General features: G+C 40.1%; 1 protein-coding gene across 2 annotated transcripts in view; it reads left to right on the top strand.

Annotated features, from left to right (window-relative positions):
* Window positions 1-17399, top strand: part of SNCA (synuclein alpha) — a 63231-nt gene extending 45832 nt beyond the window's left edge. For both annotated transcript variants that reach the window (XM_054633147.2, XM_054633148.2), the window contains exons 5-6: window positions 15674-15763; window positions 16766-17399. In XM_054633147.2, the coding sequence (XP_054489122.1) occupies window positions 15674-15763; window positions 16766-16798 (123 nt within the window). In that variant the 3' untranslated portion in view covers window positions 16799-17399. The remainder of the gene's footprint in view (window positions 1-15673; window positions 15764-16765) is intronic.
* The last annotated feature ends 3950 nt before the right edge of the window (window positions 17400-21349 follow it).

Genomic DNA, 21349 nt, shown 5'->3' with positions numbered 1-21349 from the left:
GTTTGCAGTTAGTAATCCCACAGTGCAAAACCAAAAAAGATAAAATTTAAAGCAGAAGGAGAAACAAAATGTATTTCAGGCAGAAAAGCAATGCTGCCTGCGACATGAGCTCAGCTGATCTGGGAGTGTTGTCAGCTGTGGGCTGCCCCTTGCTGCCATAAGCTCAGGTCTCAGTGTGTTGTCTTACAGCAAAATGTATTGCTCATATGTAGCAGGTCTAAAAGTAGGTTTTTTCCTGTGCCAAAAAAAGTATTTATTTTAAGCAGGCAAGGGAAGAAGGAATGAACACTTCCTTTAGGGTAGCTGCAGACACTTGTCCCAAGGAAGGAAATTGAGTAGTGTTTTTAAGATGCAAATGCTGGGGAGTTATCCACATCCAGTCTTAGTGGTGTTACAGGCTTTTGTAGGCTCAATCTGGCAGTCCCAGTCAGGGCAGAAGCTGTCCCCTTCCTTTGTGGAGAGAGAGCTATACATGAAGATGTGTACTTTTGGCTCGAATGAAGCACAGCTCTTGAACTGAAGTTGGTCAACACCAGCTACCTGGGAATTGGTGCTCCAGTAATACAAATAGTCTTGGTAGATAAGTCTTGGTAGATAAGATCTATCTGTCAGGATAGATAAGTGATCAATCATGGGGTCTAAAGTCAGTCCAACTGCTTTGGTATACAGCTGCCAAATTCATGGCTCTAGATGGATACCCCATATGTGGTATCTAGTGTGTATTTCAAGAAAGTGGTGTGTCAAGGAGTGGTCCAGCCCTGATGCACTGCTTCCCTACCTGTCGAGTTTCTGGTGCATATCTACTGTGCCTGGGCTCTAACCTCTGTATTGAATGGTGCAGCCGTCGGATGGTGGGGCAAGTTAGAAGGCAGAGTTGTTCCTTTAGTCTCTGTGGTGAAGCCTCTCACATTGTCTGCAAGATTGACAGGTGCTCTGACATTTCATAAGAGAAGAAATTGATGGGCTAACGGGTGGGTGGACATAAATTTACATCAGTTATAGGCTGTTCGTTTTTGCTAACAGTGCACTTTGCCCTGCTGTTTATTTGTGGAAAGCCCATTTTAAGCTAGAGTAGGAAGCCATATTACTTTTTAGTTAGCATTAAAAAAGGTCATCTGTAAAATGGAATAAAATGAAGTTATTACAGAAATAATGAAGAAACAGTAATTGAAATCCAAAGAGGTGTAAAGAAGTTCCTGTGAGTGTAATCTAGTGGTGGCTGGGATACAAGAGAAAGTGCCCACACACCATGAAAAGTCAGTGCTTCCTCATCCCAACCTGCAGCTCTTATCAGTGGCTTTCTCCTTCTCATAACATGTATAGAGCCTTTTTCAGAATATATTGAGAGAATTTTTTTCTCTTCCCCTGAAGGATAAATCAATTTGCAGTACAATGCATTCATTTTTTACTCTAGGTTTTTCATACTATTGGACAAGCTAGTCAGTTTTTTTCTACAGGAAGGGTGGACTGGGCTGTGGTACAGGGCCAGTTCTCTGTCTGAGCCTATCACTGGGAATGCACCAGCAGTGACCAGCTGGCCACTCATGTAATTTAAGAATCACATTTCAAAACCAGTTATTTTGACTCATAAAAAATATCCAGGAATTACCCAACACTGGGTTGGAAAAGGCAGATCCTGACTGTCAGGTGTTTTCTGTGAAGTTACAGAGTCCTTGCTGAGCAGTGGGGCCTGACCCATAAACTCCTTGCCCGTGTTGGTAATGCTGAAGGCTGAATTAGCAGGGACTCTGAGCAGACTGCAGGAGCCAGCACACTTGAGGTGATTAATGAGAAGCCTGAGCTGGTGCTTTACACTGAAGATGAGTCATTAATATAACAGGCATGCTAACAGGCACGGGAGGGAGAGGCTTTGTGTGGGAGGCCCCAGGAGCCTTCTCTCCCCAGGCTGGGAGCAGGGTTGAGCCAGCACAACAGGGCTGCTTACAGCTCAGGGCTCCCTGGTGCTTCATTCCTGTTCCTAGGTTAGAGACACATCTCCTCATGGAGTGTGGTGGGTATTAGGCTGAAAACAATCACGTGTGCTTCAGTGGCATTAAGGGGTTCAAGTGCAGTAGGGGTATTGCTGCCCTCATATCAAAGCCCTACACCTCTGAAGAGGGTGGTGGCAGTGCTGCCTTCAACAAGCTGAGCATGTCCCCAGCCAGTATTTGCAAGGCAAAGGACAGAGTAATTAAAATTTATTTTTTAAGTCCCCAAGATGTACATGTGCTCGGTGCATGCAGGTTATGTAGCTTGTGGGGCTCACAGCCCTGTCTTCTGTTTATATTACTTCTGTCTTCTTTTTTCATTAGTTTAGAAGGCAGATCAACTTTTAATTGAAGGGATTTTTTTTCCTCTGAGGAAAATGCTGATACATTGTGTTCACATAAAGGAAGCAGTATTAGATTTGAAACCAGTTAAACCATCACAGAAGGAAAAAAAATCCTTTCTTCCTGGCTGCTAAATATTTAACAGGCCACTGAATGATCAAAGGTCCCTTTAGGATTTTAAAATGACAAGATAGGAACGAGTTTAAATTCCCCAACATTTGCATTTGTGACAGCAAGAATGTGAGAAGCAATGTCAAATGCTTGAAGTCCTCCCACTTGCACAGTGATCACTGAGTCATTTTACTGATTCAGAATGCTTTATCCCTTCTATAAATGTTGAACCAAACCCAGCTGGGAAATGGGAGCATCACCCACACAACACAAAGCACTGGAGCATTTTTCCCCTGCACAGGGTAATCAGCAGCAGTAAAAAAAAAAGCCTCAAGTGCTGAAGGGATTCTGCAGTGAATAGTCACTGGGGGAATGTTGTCTCCTAAGTTTGCTTTGACTTAACTCTTGGTTTCCATGGGGTTGTTGGAACTGGTGTTAGGAGCACGTTTAGTTTGGATGCTGTCTCTTTATATCTGAACCTTAATGCTCTGATTGCAATGAGGGTACAGTAGAAATGCTCACTTGTCACTGATTTAATCTGGGAGATAACAGGTGGATACATGCTGAGTCTGTCTCACTGGATGAAAGTGGTTTGCATCCCATTTCCAAGATATCCTACTTTACCATATTAAGTAGTTAGTTTTTTTGGCACTTGAAACACTTTGGATTTCTGAAGGTGATTCTTGATTTGCTACATTGTTCTGTTAGTATTAAACCTGTGTGAAAGATTTGCCTTCTGTGGAGCTAACCACTTGCTTAAGTGTATGCTTGAAAATCTTTTGCTGAATCAAATGAATTAATTTAAGTGTTTAAAAATAATTCAAGTTGAAGTAGATCAGCTTTTAAGCTTTCAGTAGCAATGTTATTTTAAGCTTCTCTTGTCAGATTGCTGACATATTTGTTATGGTTTAAGTCCAGCTGGCAAATAAGTACCATGCAGCCACATAGTATGGTTTACATTTGTTGTTTTGTTGCAAAGAATGTGTTGAACTTTTTTTCTGCAATAATCTACTCAGAAAAATGCTTCTGAATGCTTGAGGCACTAGTTCTTCTTCTGTGTCTTAGGGTGACATTCTGTAAACAGCTTTTTGAGGGTGCTAGAGAGCATCCTAGCAGAAATGACTTGAGGTGAATGGAGCCCACTAAGCATCCACACTTCACATATTTATGTCTGCCCCAGGTATGGGAAAGAGATTAATAACATTAGAGTAGTCAGCTGTTGCTTTTTCCAATGCCACTGCCTTTCTTGAATAATTCCAGGCAGATGAGCAACTAAACCATAGAACAAGGACCAGTTGGTTTGTTGTCTCCTTGTATCAGAAATGACACACACGTATAAGATAAATCACTGCTTATTTCACTGCTGTGTTTCCTCATTGAATCTGCTTGTTGAAGAATGCTTGTTATGGAACAGTAAGCACATCATTTGGCTTTATGCTAAACAACTACAAAAATTATCATACTTTAATGAGAGCCATTGCAATATCCCTATTGAGGGAATGCACAAATACTTATCAGATAACTGAAACAGAATTTTTTGGAGCTTGTTATTAAAAGGTGATGATACAGCAAAGTGCTGAATTTCATTTAGTTTGTTCATGTCAAAGTACATTTACTCGTAGCCTTGTATTCCACAGAAGTATTTTCCAGTATGGGTCATTTCTATAATGACATTTGTGCATAAACTCACCAGCTGAGTGCCCAACTGGTACTGCTGAAGTGTTTAGAAACACTTGGGCATCGAGCTGTGGCAGTCTTTCAAGTCACTTGTGTTCAGATCTGCATGGGTGATTCTCAAGATCTGGCTCTGGTTCCTATCCAAATGTTCATCAGGCAGCACATGTAGAGAAACAATCTCTGTGGCTGCTAGCAGATAGGTCTTTGTGTTGTTTTCAAACTACAGGGAGTCATATGATAAGTACACATCTTCTTCTGAAGCATGGACTCATCTTGACAGTCTTTCTGTTTCATCCTCAGCTCTGAAAATACAAAAGAGCAGCATTTAGGTTCTCATTATGATGCAGGAAATGTTGTATTGCTTCAGGCAGTGTATTGTTGTTCAGGAACTGCAAACGTGGCTTGTAGAAGAAAGAGCTGTACCAACTGTAATCAATTTGTTACATGTGTTCTCTCACTCCTCCTGTGTTTTAACTGAGCATTCTTGTCTCTCATAGAATAAGCTTTGTTGGTAATCAATCTCATTGATGTGACATACATGAAATTATTCTTCTTCAGCTTCATCTGAACTTCCATAAATCACATGTAGCTGACTGTTATGCCATGAAATTGAAGAAAATGGTTTAGTTTTTCCTATTTATCCCCAAAGTAGATGGTGTAATGAGTGCAATTACTTAGCAGTATTTCACTCAAAACTTCCTGGCAGAATTGTGGTTTTACCTGCTATTCTGGATGTTGTGAACAGAATAAATTCTTTTATCTCAACTACTGTTTTTATGTGCTACCTCTAGCAAAAATTATCCATACTTCTTTGTGTGTATGCACAATTTTTACTCTGGTATGCTTAAATATAAACAGGGTGAGGGCTGGAGTATGATGAGAATTCTTTCTCTCAAATTGGAAGAGTTGATGTGAAAAGTGATATTTCCCTTTTTTTCCTAGTGGCTGTGGGACTGACTGCAGCAGCACTGACTACTTCCTGTGAATTCTAGCAGTTTGTGGTGATAACTTCACTGTGACTTAAATGCATTCCAGGGGCAGCCCCTGCTTAGCTGGTAAAGTTTGAGGAGCTACTGTGATTAAAAATAAGAAAGGACCAGAGGCAAAGTGTCATTTTAACAGTTCTAATAACTAACACTTAATGCTTTGATCCTTTAAAAGCAGCTCTCCATTTTAATGTCAAATGGTTTAACGGAGTTTATTAATAGAAGGCTCCTTCTGGTAAAAACAGTGCAGCAACAGTTCCCCTTTGAAGTTTCATCTATGGCTGAGATCATCACCAGTTCACACTGGTTCAGGTAGTTTTTGGACTTTTGGCACCACTGGGGCTTCCCCTTCTTTTACTTCTCAGTAACATGGTGAGCAGCATCTCTGCTCCACTTGACTCTGTTCCAAACAGCAAGTGGTCACAGCCCAGCTCTAGCAAGATGTAACTTGTCTGCAGTTCTCATAAATGAGCACCACAGGTACAGGGTAGCGGATGCTCCACAGGTTTTTCCAGAAAAAGCTGGGTTAGCCCAGAGAAGACTGAAATTAATCAGTGTAATGTTTTTTCTAGTATCAAACCTTTGTTACTTTAAGGCTTTTAAGTGGCTTTTCCCAGACATCTGTTGGGAGTGATTTGGGGAAAGCTGAACCTGCCTAAAACAGAGGCACAGCTTGGGTGATTCCTCAAAGGCCATCCAAACTTACAGTCTTTATGACTTCTTATTTGTGAAGTAGTAGTGAAGATTTTTCTGGTGTCCATCCCTTTTGGAATAGCATCAGGTGTCTGAAAAGGGGGTCATAAACCCAGGCTGCCCTCAGACTTACAGGAATAGGTATGGAAATGGCTCAGTGAAGGGGAAAGCTATACCAGGCTTATACTGACAGAGATGGAACAGAATTTTTCCTGGGAAACTGTTGCTTTGAAGTCCACTCTCATGCAGTTTAGAGGATGGCAGGCTTCAGTCTGCTGCTTTCTTGCATCTAAGCCAGAAGGGAAAAGCAAAGATAACAGCAGTGCAGGGGAGGAGGGAAAGACAGCACAAATATTCAAGTGTTGTATATGCATACTACACCATACTAAGTAGAATTTATTAAGAAATTCTTTCCACTTAATTAAAAGGAGTTATTTCTTCTTCTATGGGAGGAGAATAAGCTGAAGAGATGTTCGTGATGTTTGTGTTTTGTGCCACTGAACCTTTTCCAATTGAAATGAAAGCTCAGTTGTGTACTTGCTTCTAGATGAAGAGTGTTGCTTCAGGAGTATAAATTTTAAAATGAAGGCTGTCTCTTGAGTCTTTTGTAGTGTTTGATCTGCTGCTGAATAGATCACAATTGCAAGAAATACTCCTGAAACCTTTGTAGTTCAAATAATTGTTGCAAGTGGTCTTTTTTTCAGAGCAAGTGCTGGTTCACTCTGTAGAAGAAATATATTTTAAAATTCCCCAGCTGGGTTAAGTGCTATAATAGGTTGGAATTGAAGGAATGATTTAGAGAGATGCTCACTGATAATAGCTGAAGGGTGACCACTTCATTCATAACATGTCCTGTCAATCAATTCCAGCCTTTGAAGGTGGCATCCTGCCACTGGATCACCTGTGTGCTCAGTGTGCTGGAGAGTACAAGCAAATGAGTCAGTGCTGATTGCAGGAGCTTGTCTGCTCATACTCTAGGAAAAAGCAAAAGGGAGCAAAACCTGCCCTTTTCCCAGCACCTGAAGAGAGAATCTTCCCCTTTCTTTAAGAATTTCCTTGGAGGTGAAGGCGAGTGAGCTTTGTGCCTACAGCCACAGGAGCTAGGTAGGGTGCAGAGCTGGAAGGTGTGCTCTCTCTGGGGCCATGTGAGAGGGAACTCATGCTGTTCTTAATGCCAGAGGGTGGCTGGGCCTGCTGTTCTGTGTAAAGGACTTTTTCTAAGAGGAGGAGAAATAGCTATGGTTTAGAGGTTGCTGTTTTACATGATACAGCATTGAATCAACTGTTTGTTGTAACAGTTGGAGATTTCTTTAAGAGGAAATAAATTTTTCTCCTTTAATTTTTTTCTTAGAGAATATATATTCATGGAATCTATACAGTAACTTCTGGAGTTTATCTGTACTAAAAATGTACTTAACATTGAAATGTGATTATGAGGTTCAAACTGTTTTACATAAAGTATGGTAAAATAACATTGCAGTTCTGGCTGAGACCACACTATCTAAAATTACCTTTACTGACCTAGTAGATCCAACTCTGACCAATATTGCTCATTTCAATGCTGACTTCCCAGCTGATGTGTACCATTTTTCTAGTTAATGTGATCTGTTCAAGGTCATGTATTATGCTCTAGTTTTTTTTAATGAATGTAATGTTTAGATATTGTCTTTGGAGGCCATTTTTGGTAATGGGTTCACACAGAATGGAGAACCCTCCATTACAGAAAGAGACAGATGGGTGTAGCTAATCCCATGGATCTCCTGACAGACATAGTGTCTGACAGATTCCTTAATTTTCCTCTCTGTTCTAGGATGTGATCATTCCTGCTGTTCTCCTTTGGCATGTCCCAACATCCCCAGCCAAGTGCACTGTGTAGATTGAATTCTGTGCTCGGGAAAAGGCCCCCTAGGCTTGGATAGGCCTTTTTAATACATGAGAGAATGACTTCCTTTTTTTTTTTTTGCACTAAGGTGACATTTTTGGCTTATGTTACTCTTTGATTTATAATTCTTTTTTGTGCACTGTTTGCCCATCATCTTTGATTTGGTGAGTGCCTAAGTGGCAGTTATTTACATGTTTTCCTTTTGAGGTGCGTGTTATTTATTTCAGTCACTTACTCAGTTATGTAGTAAAAGCAATAGAAATAAACTCAGGCTGTTTATTGTTCCTTCATACTGCATAAGATGGAGCAAACAGTTCAGTGCAGTCCTTGGCCCTTCTTCCAAATCCTTACTGGAATTAGCGGTACTATTTGACTGAAGATTTCTGTGGAACTGCAGTCTAAAATTTCAGGTTTGAGAATGTAAATAACAAAGTTCATAGTGGATATTTGTTGCATATAGTGACAGGTGTTGTTTGAGCAGATCTATTATTCCAAATTATTGTTATTACCTTGTTCAGGAGAATGGGAGGAGAGGCAGATCTGGGCCACATCTCTGATGTGATGTCTAGTAAGCATCACCCCCACTATACTGCAATTAGAAATAGCTTCAGTCTTTCCAAATTATGTGCTCTAGCTTTTTCTTTCCCTACCCATGGGGTTTTCAATGTCACCATGGATTTGGGAAGCAGGAGAGGATGAAGCTGAAAGAGCTGTGTGTCCTGGCTGCATCCACATGTGCTGCTGATGTCACATTGACTCAGCCCTTAGGCAGCCTCTTACTTTGTCACCTGGAATTGATGCACGTCTGTTGCTGTAGAACTCATATCAACTTCTGGTCTTGTCCATGCAATGAGCAGGTTCTCCATGTGATCCTCATTTATCAGCAAATAGCCACATTCCAGGAGTTCTAATTAGGAATCTGAGTTTCAGCAAATTTAATTTCTCACAGAAATGTTCCTCTTGTTCTCTGAAGGCATCTCATCTGTACAAGTAATAGTGGGGAATTTTAAAGGAAGGAAAGGAAAAAAAAATACACCATCTATTGTGTATTACACAATACGTTGTGTATTCACAGTACACAATGTATTGTGAAATTTATTTTTCAAGGCATTTACAACAGTTTGTAGATTGTTATAGACAGAAATTATTTCCAGCTATTTGTAGACAACAAGGTGGACCTGTGGTTGCAGGTTTCCATAGACACTTTATTCCTTTTTCTGTAAGCCTCAGTTGTTTTCCTTCTCACTTTTGTCATTGCCAACTGAAAGGCATAAAAATGCAAATCAGAATGCAGCCTGTAGAACTTGCAGGCACTATTTTAGCCTTCATTGGATTTGTGCTAATGCTGATATTTATTTGTTTAATTAAATGTCTCTTCTTCATTTCAACTCTCCATTTGAGGAGAAGGAGGGAGACAGTCTCATTTTATTGGTATTCTAAATGAATTGTGCACTGGAACAGCTAATTTCTTTCCCACATAATGCTTTCTCATAATTTCCTTTACTTAGGTGTTCAGCTTAGGGATAATTAAAACAGTTTGGTCTATTTCTAGATAGTGCACAGATACATCTCTGTACCTCTGGAGTGAAACAACTGGACTGATGATGATGCTTTGTCATTTACAGCTGAGTCTTGGAGGCACTGACTATTGCAATGAGGAAGCTGGAGCTTTGAAGCATCCTAACCTGACCTGGCAATTCAGTTGTCACTGTATAACTCAGTTCCATAAATATAATGTCTTAGGACTAGGAAAGTAAATGAATTGAGGCCATTTTAGCATAGCTTTGCTTTGCCTCTTGTTGGATTCTTTGTTTGAGGGTCTTTCTCCCCTCCAGATAAGCTGGGCTTTATGGTCAAAAGTTCTGTAAAAAATGAGTTACCAAATGGGGAAGGCAGTTATTTTTTTCACTTCAGTACAGTATCCAGGTGGACTATATTTTGGAGAAAAAGGAATGCAAACTATTTTCTTTTCAAAAGGGAATTTTAAGCCCATAAGCACAGCAAATTGTTACTCAACTTGCAGCAGGAGGCAAATTTTCACAGGAACAATAATAGCTGCACTGCGAGTATAAGAAAGGAATCCCAAAATTTTACTTTAAGCTCTGCCATGTAAAGACTGAAGGCTCCTGACAGAAGCTCTCACGAAGTGGATGATACAAAAATGAAATGGGCTTAGTCAGGCTGCAGGGAATGGAGTTAGCAGCTGTAAGGGCTTGAGGCAGCCCTGCCGAGTCACAGGTTTGGGATGCGGTAACAGGCACGGGACCAACAGCTTTAGGGATAAACAATTTTATCCCTAAATAAATAAAGACAGATTACTAGTGCCATTATCCTGACTGTAACAACAACAAATTCAATAATTCACTAATGCTGGGCTTCATTTAACATCTGGGCCCACAAAGATGTACGTGCCCATAGCTGGCAGGCAGGCATTACTCTATTAGTATGTGATAATTTTTCAAGGTAATGATGCTTTTAGATGTGTATTTTCTTATTTTGAGCTCCCTCAGGTAGCAGCTGGAGTGTGTGTATAACAAATTGGACTATGTTAAAATTGCTTTGCATGGAACATTTTGTTGGGGTCTCAAAGGACTTTCCAGAAGATTATCTTGTAAACCAGCTTTTCCCCTATTCTAGTTCATTGCTTTCTCAATAAGGCCTTTTGTCTTGGTTCATAGGTTTTTTGATTCACAGTTTTAATTTGATTAATTTACACAGATTTAATTTAATCAAATTTAATTGGTTCACAGTTTTACATTATAAAACACTCAATAACAGACTGGCAAGTGATGTAGTGACCAGTGCTCATTGAGTTTTAATAATCTATTTTTCTGGAATATGACTTCTCAGGTTACATTAATCTTTTAGTTGTTTGAAGCAAGCCTCACTGTATTTGTCATCAGTAGGGCTTTCAATTAGAGAAAAGGTCCTCTCACAATATCTGCATGGGAAATTCCATAGAGGTCCCAAGAACAGACAGAAAATCAGCAACCACAAAACAGCATGAATGTGAGTTTGGGGGGAGGGAGTTTGTCAATGAGCATAAACACCTGGTAGGGGTGGAGGTAAAGGAGATTGAACCAGATTCTTCTGTGGTGAAATGGCAGGAAGCAGTGGGCACTAAATGAAAAGCAGGAAACTCCAATGTAGAAAAAAGGTTTTTCACTGTGTATTTAGTTCAACACTGGAAGAGGTTATCCAGTGAGGTTGTGGAGTCTGTCTGTGGGAATGGTTAAAACCTGATCAGGAGTGGCCCTGATCAACCTGCTCTAGGTGGGCAATTTCTGGAGGTCTCTTCTGGCCCCTGTGGTTCCTGGTTGCAGAGTGATTGCCTCTTGCCTGTATAAATGTTCTAAGAGCAGAGAGTTTGGTAGCCTGGATTATTTATCTCAGAATGTGGAATCACTCCAGAAGGAATTAGTCTCCAGCAATCATGGGAATTATGCATGACTGTAAGATTTCATCAGTGTTCGTAATGGAGAGAAAAAACCTATTACTAACCAGGGAGATGGCAAAGTGTGGTGTTTAGATCAGCCACTAAATTACAGTTATAACTCTTCCTTTTGAAGTTGCTCTTGTCTCTGACTTGGGGTAAATTACCTTTTTTCTGATGGCAATGATGTGGCATTACAACACCAGCAGCTCACCAAGAGGACAGAATGCACACTCCTGAAGGTGACCCTTTCACTACGTGGTGCTGACATAGGAGCACTACAGGAGTCAGCCACTTGGTCTGTTTTTCATGGCTGGGGATCTTAAACAGTTTCTTCCCTTCCACCAAGAGTGTTGTGAGGTGGGAAAGAGAGTGAAGGGAAAGAATGGGTTGCAATTTTCACAAAAAACACTGAAATAAGAAAAAACCTATTTGGTGGCATTTACATCATAAAAGGAGTAGTTCTGAAGTTTTGACAAATATTCTGTATTTTAACAGGCCCAGGTCTTCAGGAGGAGTTTTTTGTTAGTTTGATTACTGTTTTATTGCAAAAGTTGGTCATTTCACATGGTTGTGCACAGAGCTTAGCAGGATTCATTCCCACAGTAAAAGAGGAGGAATCAGTGTTTTGGAGCCATAGCAGCAGTTCTGCTTCATGCTCCTGTATGCCACTTATATTCATTCATACCTGTTCTGAGTCAGAGCTGGTGCCTAGGGCCATGCAAAAGTGTCACTTCACCATGATGGGACACCATCTCCTCTTTGTTTATAAAAGGACACAGGTTGCTTGATTAAATGAGAGAACCTCATGGAAGAGAGGGGATGCACCATGTGATGTAGCCACATATTCCTGGGAAAAGTGTGCTTGGGCTTGCCAGGTGGCCTGGCAGCACATGGGCTTTGTGCAGCTCTCACATGCCTTTAGCAAGGCAGGCAGAAGTGCTGATAGCACCAAGTGGCACCCCTATTAATGCCTGAGAATGGCAGCGTGGTCTGCTCTGCTGGGGATAGCACAAAAGCTTTTTTCCTGTAACGTGGGGTTGGAGGGCATGAGACTTGGTGGAGTCAAAATATAACCAGAGTGACCATGCTTCAAACTGATATATGGGTGGGTATTCATTTCTCCTTAAGGGAATCCTTAGGGGAAGAGCAGAAACACTCACCTCACCATTCTTCTAACACCTTGTTGACTGGGTGAGTTGGAATTTCCCCTTTTAAAAGTGTTTTTCCAGCAAGAGTTCATGCTCCCCAGTCAAAAACTGACTTCTCTGAGAAGCTTTAGTTGAGCTTTTCAGATGATCTAATATAAAAAAATCTTTCCCTCTGGAAATGCCCTTCAGTGTGGTTGAGAGAGGTTGCAGCTTCTAGAGAAAAATGTGTCTTTCATACTAAGACAAGAATTGGTCTTTTGGGTGGTTTTCCTCTTCCATAACTGAATTAGGATATGACATTAGTGATCATGACAATGTAAAATTGCATTTCTTTCTTTTAAAGGAGGTAAAATATGATTTAAGGTGGCTCTGTTACTGGGGGTGGTGGTTTACTTTTGTGATACCCTTCCTTACTTTGGGGGGCTGTACACCAGAAGCAGAGCATGCCACCATTTAAAGTGAGGTGGTCACCTTTGCTATGCATTTTTATGCAGCAGATGACCTTGAGTAATGTCATCCTCATCTGAACTGCAGTGACAGCAACATGAGAGGTGGTGTTTGTGGTGCTGTTTGCAGCTGGGCAAAGGCAATAAACCTTTCCCAAGCAAGGACCTCCCTTGGAGGTTTGTTATGGCTTATGATTTACTTCCTTTGAAAAATGTGGTTGATGTTGTGTTTTTCTACTGCTGCTGATTGTTTTATTTGAAGCTGTAGAGAAACCTATGTCCTGAACTTGCTGAAGGGACTTGGGAAGATGATAATTTCAGTCTTTTAGGCCTTGTGTCTCAGTATAATCCTGATGGACAGGCCAGATCCATTGCAGAGGTTCCTAACAAAAAACCAGCATAGAGACTTTGAAGCTCTTATTTGAAATTCAGCTGGGAAGTGTTTTTCCTTGTCATTAATAATGGTCCTGGCAGTTTCACTTGCCATCTGTTTTCCTGCTACAGATAACATGAAGCTGTGTATGTGCTTTCTTGTGCACCCTCAAGCCTGATTTTGGGCACAGTTTTACTTGATGAGCTGATTGTTAGCTGAAGCTGTTCCTTAAGGGCTGGGGGAAGCAGAAATTAAATTATATTTTGGATTAAGCAGGAGAGCATGCAGCAGGAGCTTTATGTCTTTAGAGCTGGTCTGTTAGGGCAAAGGCACAGTAACCTCTGTAAAATTTGCATCGCACACTTTATTTGGCTATTTCAGTCAAAGCTAGTAGGGATTGATGCTACTTTTCATAAAAGCAAACAGGGAGAAATGCTATTAAAAATGTGTTTAGAAACTAAGGTAAGTAAATACTGAAATCAAGTCATCTGGGAGCTCAAGGGTTTTAATAAGATGAGGCAGAAATGTAATTGGGTCTAGTTTTTCTCATCATTTCAAGCCTGAAAAATTACCTTTCATGTTGAATACCCCAAATTTTTGGCAGTTCTGGAAAACCAACCTGGTGCCTATTAAATACCTAAATAAAGGTACTTGCAAGTACTTCATTGGAGTCCTTTGGCTTTTTGGAATTTGTCCATGTTGTCTATGCCATAGAGCAGCTCAGGGTGTTGACTCAGAGCAGGCGCATGCATGGAGGGAGCTTGGCAGAACAGTAAGACTCCACACAGACTGTGCTGCTTATCTCCAAAGGAAAAAGCATAGAGGAGTAATGGCACCCAATATCTCTTCGTGCTGCACCTTTTAAAGTCTGCAGTAAGAGCTGGAGAGCAGAATCTGTATTATGGATATAAATTCTGTACATCGTAAACTTGGATGATAGGATGAAAAATGTGTACCTACATATGTATCCAAAAGGTGACAGATCCAAGGAAGAACAGGAATCTGGCAGATGAAGTCACAGTCTGTGCTTGGGGTGGTGCAGAAAGTGAGGAACAGAGTGTTATGACTAGGGTCACCTGGTTAAACCACAGAGGGAGCCATATGTGGGAGCACAGTAAAGAATGTGGGAAGGTAAAGAGGGTTTAGTGCCACCTTTTGTGCATTTTATATTCTATTTTCTGTTAAGCTTTCAGAGGTGAATTTCAGGTTTAGCTTCTCTTATCCTCATTTTGTCTGTATCCTAAATTTAATTTAGCACCACTATCTTACTTGTAGATTTTGAAGAATTATCTCATTAGTCTGGTTTATGATTTACTTAATTTTGTATTTCTGTCTGCTTTACCAGCCTGCAGGTGGGGTTTTTTAAATTAATTCCTTCCTGAGTAATTGGTTTTAGTGCGTGTCTGTCTAGGTCAACACCTGTTATAAGTCAGCATGGTCACAATAAATCCATTGAGACACTCTGCCTGTTTTCATATCAGTTTTCTTACAGTTCAGGATGAATGCCAGCAGCTTCTGCTCTGGCAGAGCTCGTGTTTCTCTGTGAACTTCTGGAGTAACAACTACAAAGAGGAGTGGCCCAATTGAAATGTTGGGGATTTTTTCCTTTGTGTTTGTTTTATATGGTACAGAGCATCTGTAGTTCTAGGAGAATAATAAACTTGCTTTAATAATCTTATTCAGCATGTTATTCCTCACACCACTGCCATCTTGTAAACTCCAAAGGTCTCTTACTAAAATAGCTGTATAAAATAGAAGTGCTCCTGTAATAAAGAAAAAAATGCAAGGAGCTGGGTAAGAGTATTGTACCATATATCATATACCAGTAGTGCATAGAGCAACATGCTGGTTGACATAAGAGAGCATGTAAAGGTATGACCCATTAAAGGAAAAAGCATTTTCCAGTACAGTTAGATTCTAAAACAAGAAAAAAAGCAGCATGTTTCCCCCTTTTTGCAATATGAAAAGACTAAAACTTTAAAATTAATAATGGTTTATGAGAGGGTGGATGTGTCTATAACATTAAAAAAATAAATAATTGAATTACTGTTTCATTTGTGTGTCTTGATATTGGCCTGTTTTTACAGGCACTTTTGCGTAGCTGCCACTGTGTTCCCCAAAGCAGTTAAACATGAATTAATGTGGTAACTTAATGTGATACTTAAACCATTTGTGCAGGACTTTGTTTCCCAGACTGGTTTCTTAAGGCACAAAAACACCTTGTTTTGGTTTGCTTCATGACTCAACCAAAGCCTTTCTGGGATTAAAATATTGTCCCAAGATATTCTGCAAGCTGGTGGTGGTACTGTTCTTTTATTCAGATTGACTCCTTGGCCTGTCCATGGCAAGGGAAAAATGAGGTTTCAGCTATTCAAAAAGATGACAGTTGTCATTCCTATGGGATACCCCTGTGAAACATGGGGAAGATCTGTCTGCAATTCATGTCCCCTCACTCTCCATGACCCCTGGTAATATCCCAAAAACTGAAGGGCAAGCCAAGAAGTCAGCCACTGATGGGGAGAAAAGTCACACTTTGGTGGGAGTGCTGAGGCGAGCAGTCACTCATGTTTCTTTCCCTATTTTAAATGTAGAATGAAGAAGGCTTCCTGCAGGAGGGAATAGTGAACAATACAGGTGCTCCTGTGGATCCTGAGAATGAGGCTTACGAAATGCCTCCAGAGGTAAATCTGCTGTGGTGTTTGCTGGCAATGCACATAAGAGAAGGCCACAGGAGGAGGCTGCATGCTCAAGTCACATAAGCCTGGCCCAGGCTGGTGCTGGGAGCTGCAAGGGCACAGCAGAAACATGGTCTCTCTGGCCAAGATCTGCCAGAGGTATAGTGCTGGGAGTCAGAAAATTATTTGCTTTTTTGATAAGTAAGGAAATTAAATGGGAATTTATTTTCTGTGTTTCAAAAAACAAAAATGTTTCCTGGGTTTTGAGGAATCTTTTTTTGTATGTTTAATAGGGAATGCAAGACAAGCCACAGATTGTTTGAATAGCTTGGCCATCTTCATAGATGATTTGAGTAGCCTGGCCACTCACCACTGCATCATGCTTTGTGAAGCATGATCCTAAGTTAATGCAATTATGGGAGTAAATTATTTTGTTGGTTTTTATGAAGCTTTCTGCAATGTCTGGCATTATGCACTGTTAGTTGGACCAGCAGTTTTATGGTAGCACAGATAATAAGACTGAAAATGAGAGGTATAAAAAATTTAGGCCATGATCCAATAAAAGACTTAAAAGCTTGAGGGTAACATCTTGAATATCACTGAAATTATGGATGCTGCTCATGTGGCCATAGTTAAACATGCCTTTAAATGATTTACTGACTCAGATGAGGATCTGCAGCACTTGGTGTGCTGTTCAGCCCAGAGGCAGTATTCCAGTGAATACTCTTCCTCTCCCAGTGAATTGTCATGGGTGGCCTCAGGAGTTCCTGGCAGCATCAGCTGAATGATGTGTTAATCACTGTACAAGTCTAATTCTCCTCTAAGTACCATGACTTGTAAGGTACAGAATCTGGGAAATGTGACAAAATCCAAATACATTTCATAGCCTGGTCACGTGAGAATCCATAATATTTGGGCATTGAATCAATCAGGAGTAGTACGAATAGAGAAAATAGGATGTCTTTATCTAAAATACCAGCAGTGCTGATTTCTGCTCTCCCTCAATAGGAAGAGTATCAAGACTATGAGCCTGAAGCATGAGAGTCCTTTCCTTCCTTTCTATCACCTGAAATCTAACACCTCCTCAAGACGTCCCATCCTGTACAAGTGCTGAGTTCCAATGTGCCCGGTCGTTCAATTTTTTTACAGTTTTTACGGTGTATTTTGAAGTCTTCCATCAGCAATGATTGGAGTATCTGTGACTGCATCCACCTTGTTTCAGCATTTCCCTCCTGCTGAAATGAAAGCCGGTTGGCAGGATCATTGTTGTGCTGTGGATATTGTGGCTTCAAGTTTAAAAGTTAAAAAAGAAAATATTAAGTAAAAACACCTAAGTGTCTACTGCTTATTTCTAATTCTGTACATGTTTTGTTGATAGGCTGTCAGTAATTTGATATTGTTTCTGATACAGTTTTTATTTGTTTCCTATGACTATTCTTTCTGTGCAGAGATGACTTATTGTGAGAGCTTTATATATATGTGTATGTATTATACATATAAAAAAAAGTAATTGAGCATGAACTATGCACCTATAAATATTAGCTGTTGAAATTTTATTGTTTTGTGATGTGTTTTATTAACTTGTGTCTGTAAATAATGGTGTTCAACTGAAGCAAATAAAACGTAACCCATTAAAAATGAATTTCTAAATTAGTGATGATTTCTAACGCCACCTTTCCCTTCCAAAAGCCCCTGTTGAAGCATTCAAGCTGTGTTGCTTCTTTTGAAGAAACTGGAGAAGCAAAATCAGAAAATGTAAGCCCAGTCTGTTCAAAAACCACGAAGAATGAGAAAAGCAGGGCTGCTACTGCAGCTGGGTGCAGCTTTGCTGACAGATTTGTTTGTAGGCTAATAAACTTGCTGTTGTAAGGGCAACCTGAAAGTGAATGAAGCCATTAATAATGGGCTGCAGCAGGTTAACAGGAAATCATGAGGCCCTTTGAGGAATTACTGTTCCAAGGTTGTTAAAGTGCTGGGATATACAGTCATGGCTTAGTTGCAATGAATTTGTCTTGTATAAAGTCTCATTTTGCTGAAGTAGTACAGTCTACTGTCTATTTTTAGACATGTGCTGCCTGGATATTTTTCCATACAGTATAAAGATTTAAATGTGAGATGGTTTTACTTCTATTGTGTTTTATTATTTGTTATTTTGGATCAAGTGTTAGCTCTAACCTGAAGTGGTTTTGTGTTTGAGGTTCTCTAGTCTTGAGCAGGATTTTGAACTTGACTTGCAGCTACCCTTTTCAATGTTCTGGGTAACAGGTTAATGTCATTGTCTGGTTCTGAAAGTGGGGAAACTTAGGCACAACCACATAATGCATGTTACTGGTATGCTCAAAAAGAGACACAGACCCTAGGAGGATGAACTTTCCAACTTGTTGGTGAACTGAGCTCCTTTCTGGCTTTCTGCAGCCTTTCTGGTACTATCATGCTCAACATGAAATAGATCTTTGCAACTGTGTGCCCATTCCATCTGTGGACAGTGGGAGCTGATGATGTAGCACTGTGAGCCAAAGTCACATGAACATGCTGGTTCCATGGTGCTTAGAATACCAGTGCTTCAGTTTCCTGTGTCATCCCCCAGTTTCAACCCAGTATTTCTCAGGATTTTGATTTATTTCAGAAGAATTGCTATCAAGCTCTCTTTTTTTTCTTTTTTTTTTTTTTTTTGGTCAAAGCAATGAAAAATCCCCTTGATCATTTCAGACAACTTTCAGGTATTTTCATCAATAGTTTAATTGCTTAACAAAATTTAAAGTTCTGTGCTTTTTTGCAGAAATCTTTCATGGTAATGTGTAGCAGCCCACCAACAGTTTGAAGTCTCTTTCACAGGTGATGTGTCAAGAGATTTTCTTGACCTGGACATGTTTACTGTGAAAAATGAATGCCTCAGTTACAAATCTATTGCATTCCTGGAAAATTATATCAGGATGGGGTACAAGGTAAGATACTGCTTTTATTTATAGCTTAATTTTGTTTAAGGCTCTTTCTGTTCTAGGAGGACTTGGAAAGAAAAGCTCAGTGTTATAGTGAGATTCCCCCCCCAGTATGGCAGCAGGCAATCATCCTCCAAAAGCAACAACTGAGCTGAGTCTTGTGCCTGGTACTTCAGAAAATAGCACTGGAAAGAGCAGTCTAAGTAGAACATGTATTTCTGTTATTCATCTTCACTTTCACAGCCCAGGTCTTGATTTCCCTATTGCTTCTTTACCAGGGAATCAATTTAAACTGGTTGCTCACATGCTGCAAGTAAGTAGTGCACTTCTTAAATAAGCTGTGGGGAGAGTTATATCATAAAGAACAGTAATGAGTTTGTTTCTGAGACTGGTCTCTTGTCTGAACATGTCAGAGTTAATTAGTTTCTTTCATTGGTAATATCAGCAAAATCATTCAGAGTTTTTAGGTCATTTAAAATGTACCAAAGGTGATCAGTTTGGTTCTTGTGTGCCTCTTGCAAACATGCCCTCAGATGGCCCCAAAAGTCCATGGGACCCTGGTTACTATGGCAGCACAGTGTGATGCACTGCTCTGGTAACAAGCTGCATTTTAATGGGATTCCTTTAAGGGCTGCCTGACCATCCTTTCCAGGTAAACCAAGTGTCATTGTGTCTTATTTTTTGCAGTGAGATGGATTTTGGCATGCAGGTTGCAAATGTCAGAACTGTGTTGGGTGCTAAAGCTGAACCAAGTAGATACTGTTGAATTCAGGTTTTTAAAAGTCTCTACTCTGTGTATTAAAAAATGCTTCTGCTGGTGTGCTAAAAAAATTTTGAACCATGTCTGACAGAGAGGAATATAACTTGGAGCTCTTTTTTTCTAAGAGCTTGGATTTTAACTCAAAGCAAAAGCAATCTTCTATTGTCTAATTAAGAGTTAATAATGAGCCTCACCATATCCAGCTCCTCCAGGGGAAAAACACATGTTGCTTTTTTGTTCTATTTTGGCAACTTTAATTGGTCTTGTAATGGTTCCTAATTAAACACATTGTAGTAATGTTTTTATTACTGTAAATCATAGTGTTAATACTTGTGTTACATGACTTTTATATAATGAATTTCAAGTGTTTCCTCTCCCCACTAAAGACTTTCCTTCGTTCCCTCAAGACAGTTGTAGGCAAATTAAGGTAAATTGCAATGTCATAAACTCAAAGAAAAGCAACATGCCTGTATCTCTACAGGAAGCACAGATTTTATTCATCCTGGTTTTCATAGCATGGACAGTCTAGGCCCTGGGATGCTCATGTGGAAGGGTCAGACATGGAGAGTGGGTCAAACAGCTGCAGCAAACTCGAAGTTGAGACCACTGCCTCCAAAAACTGGGAGACTGGAAGATCCACAGCTGTCCATTTAAAGGCTGAACTAATTCCAGGAGCACAATGAAAGACAGGTACAGAATGTCTGCCTACACCTATTCATATAATCTTAATATACAAAATAGGACTACTTAATTGCCCCTAAGATTTGATCCAAAGTTTACTGTGATCTGTGAAAATACTCCTACTGCCTTCACATAGGTGTGTTAGGACAGCTGTAGCTCCAGTATACATTTCATCTTCTTGTACAAATTGTGTGGCAGCCTGCACTGACATGGTGAGTTTCCAATTCATTTCTTCTGTGTGCTTTTTTTTGTGAAAAAATACCTGCTGAAACCCTTGATTCTGGAGTTTCCTGAGGCACTGGCTATGCAGTACTTTTCTTTTTGTCAGGGAGACATGTGATAGAGGTGATGCTCCCTGATCCTTAACTTGCTGAAAGTAAAGGAAGTTCTTTGCAAAGTATCTATGAATAGCAAAAGTAACAGAAAAGCAAAGAAAAATATCTTGATAATCCCACAGCTAAGTCCTTACCCAGCATTCTCAGCATAGCTGTGGTTTTATCTGCTGGCAAAATATACCTCAAGTGCTGGGTTTGAATGGGATGGTTGCCCTTAAGTATTGCAACCTTAGGGTTAATTACTCTTTAAGGTAACTGATGTTTATTCACACATTAATCCAAACTAACTCTTTGTGTTCTGCTCTGAAATAGCTTAGCAGGTAAGTGGGAGAAAACAGGTGGTTCCTTGTTAGTGATTTTGGTTTCCAGTGGCTTTAACTATATTATCTGGTAACTTTTTGGCCCCTAGCTTAAGGCTTTCAATATTACTAGAAAAGACACTATTAATGAACTTCACAGAGTATGGTCATTCTGCTTGGGTGTATGAAGTTCTGAAATAATAGCATGAGTTTTCACACAAGCGGGTCTGCCTGTGAATTGCAATGACCAAATGCAAATGACATCTTAGCCTTTAGTGCCTCCATGAAGCACTTTTAATGGAAATATCATCTGTTTAAATGCAGACATAAACAGCTTTTCTCCAGCCCACCTGACATTTAAGGTGTAACTCAGAAGGTTCCTCTGATATAAAAAAGACTGGCAGATGGAGAAACAGCAGGTGGAACCTCAGATGAGACAGCCAGGAGGTAACAAACAGAATAGGAAACTAGGTCAGATGAGATTTCTCCCATGATGAAATAAATGCTTTCACAAATGCTTCTTCCTCCACTGGATGCATTAAAGTGGGGTTTCATCATTTCCCACTAATATTCACAGC

This window comes from Agelaius phoeniceus, chromosome 4 (assembly GCF_051311805.1).
Source record: "Agelaius phoeniceus isolate bAgePho1 chromosome 4, bAgePho1.hap1, whole genome shotgun sequence".
NCBI classification, from domain to species: domain Eukaryota; kingdom Metazoa; phylum Chordata; class Aves; order Passeriformes; family Icteridae; genus Agelaius; species Agelaius phoeniceus.
This window is presented reverse-complemented; position numbering and strand designations above follow the sequence as displayed.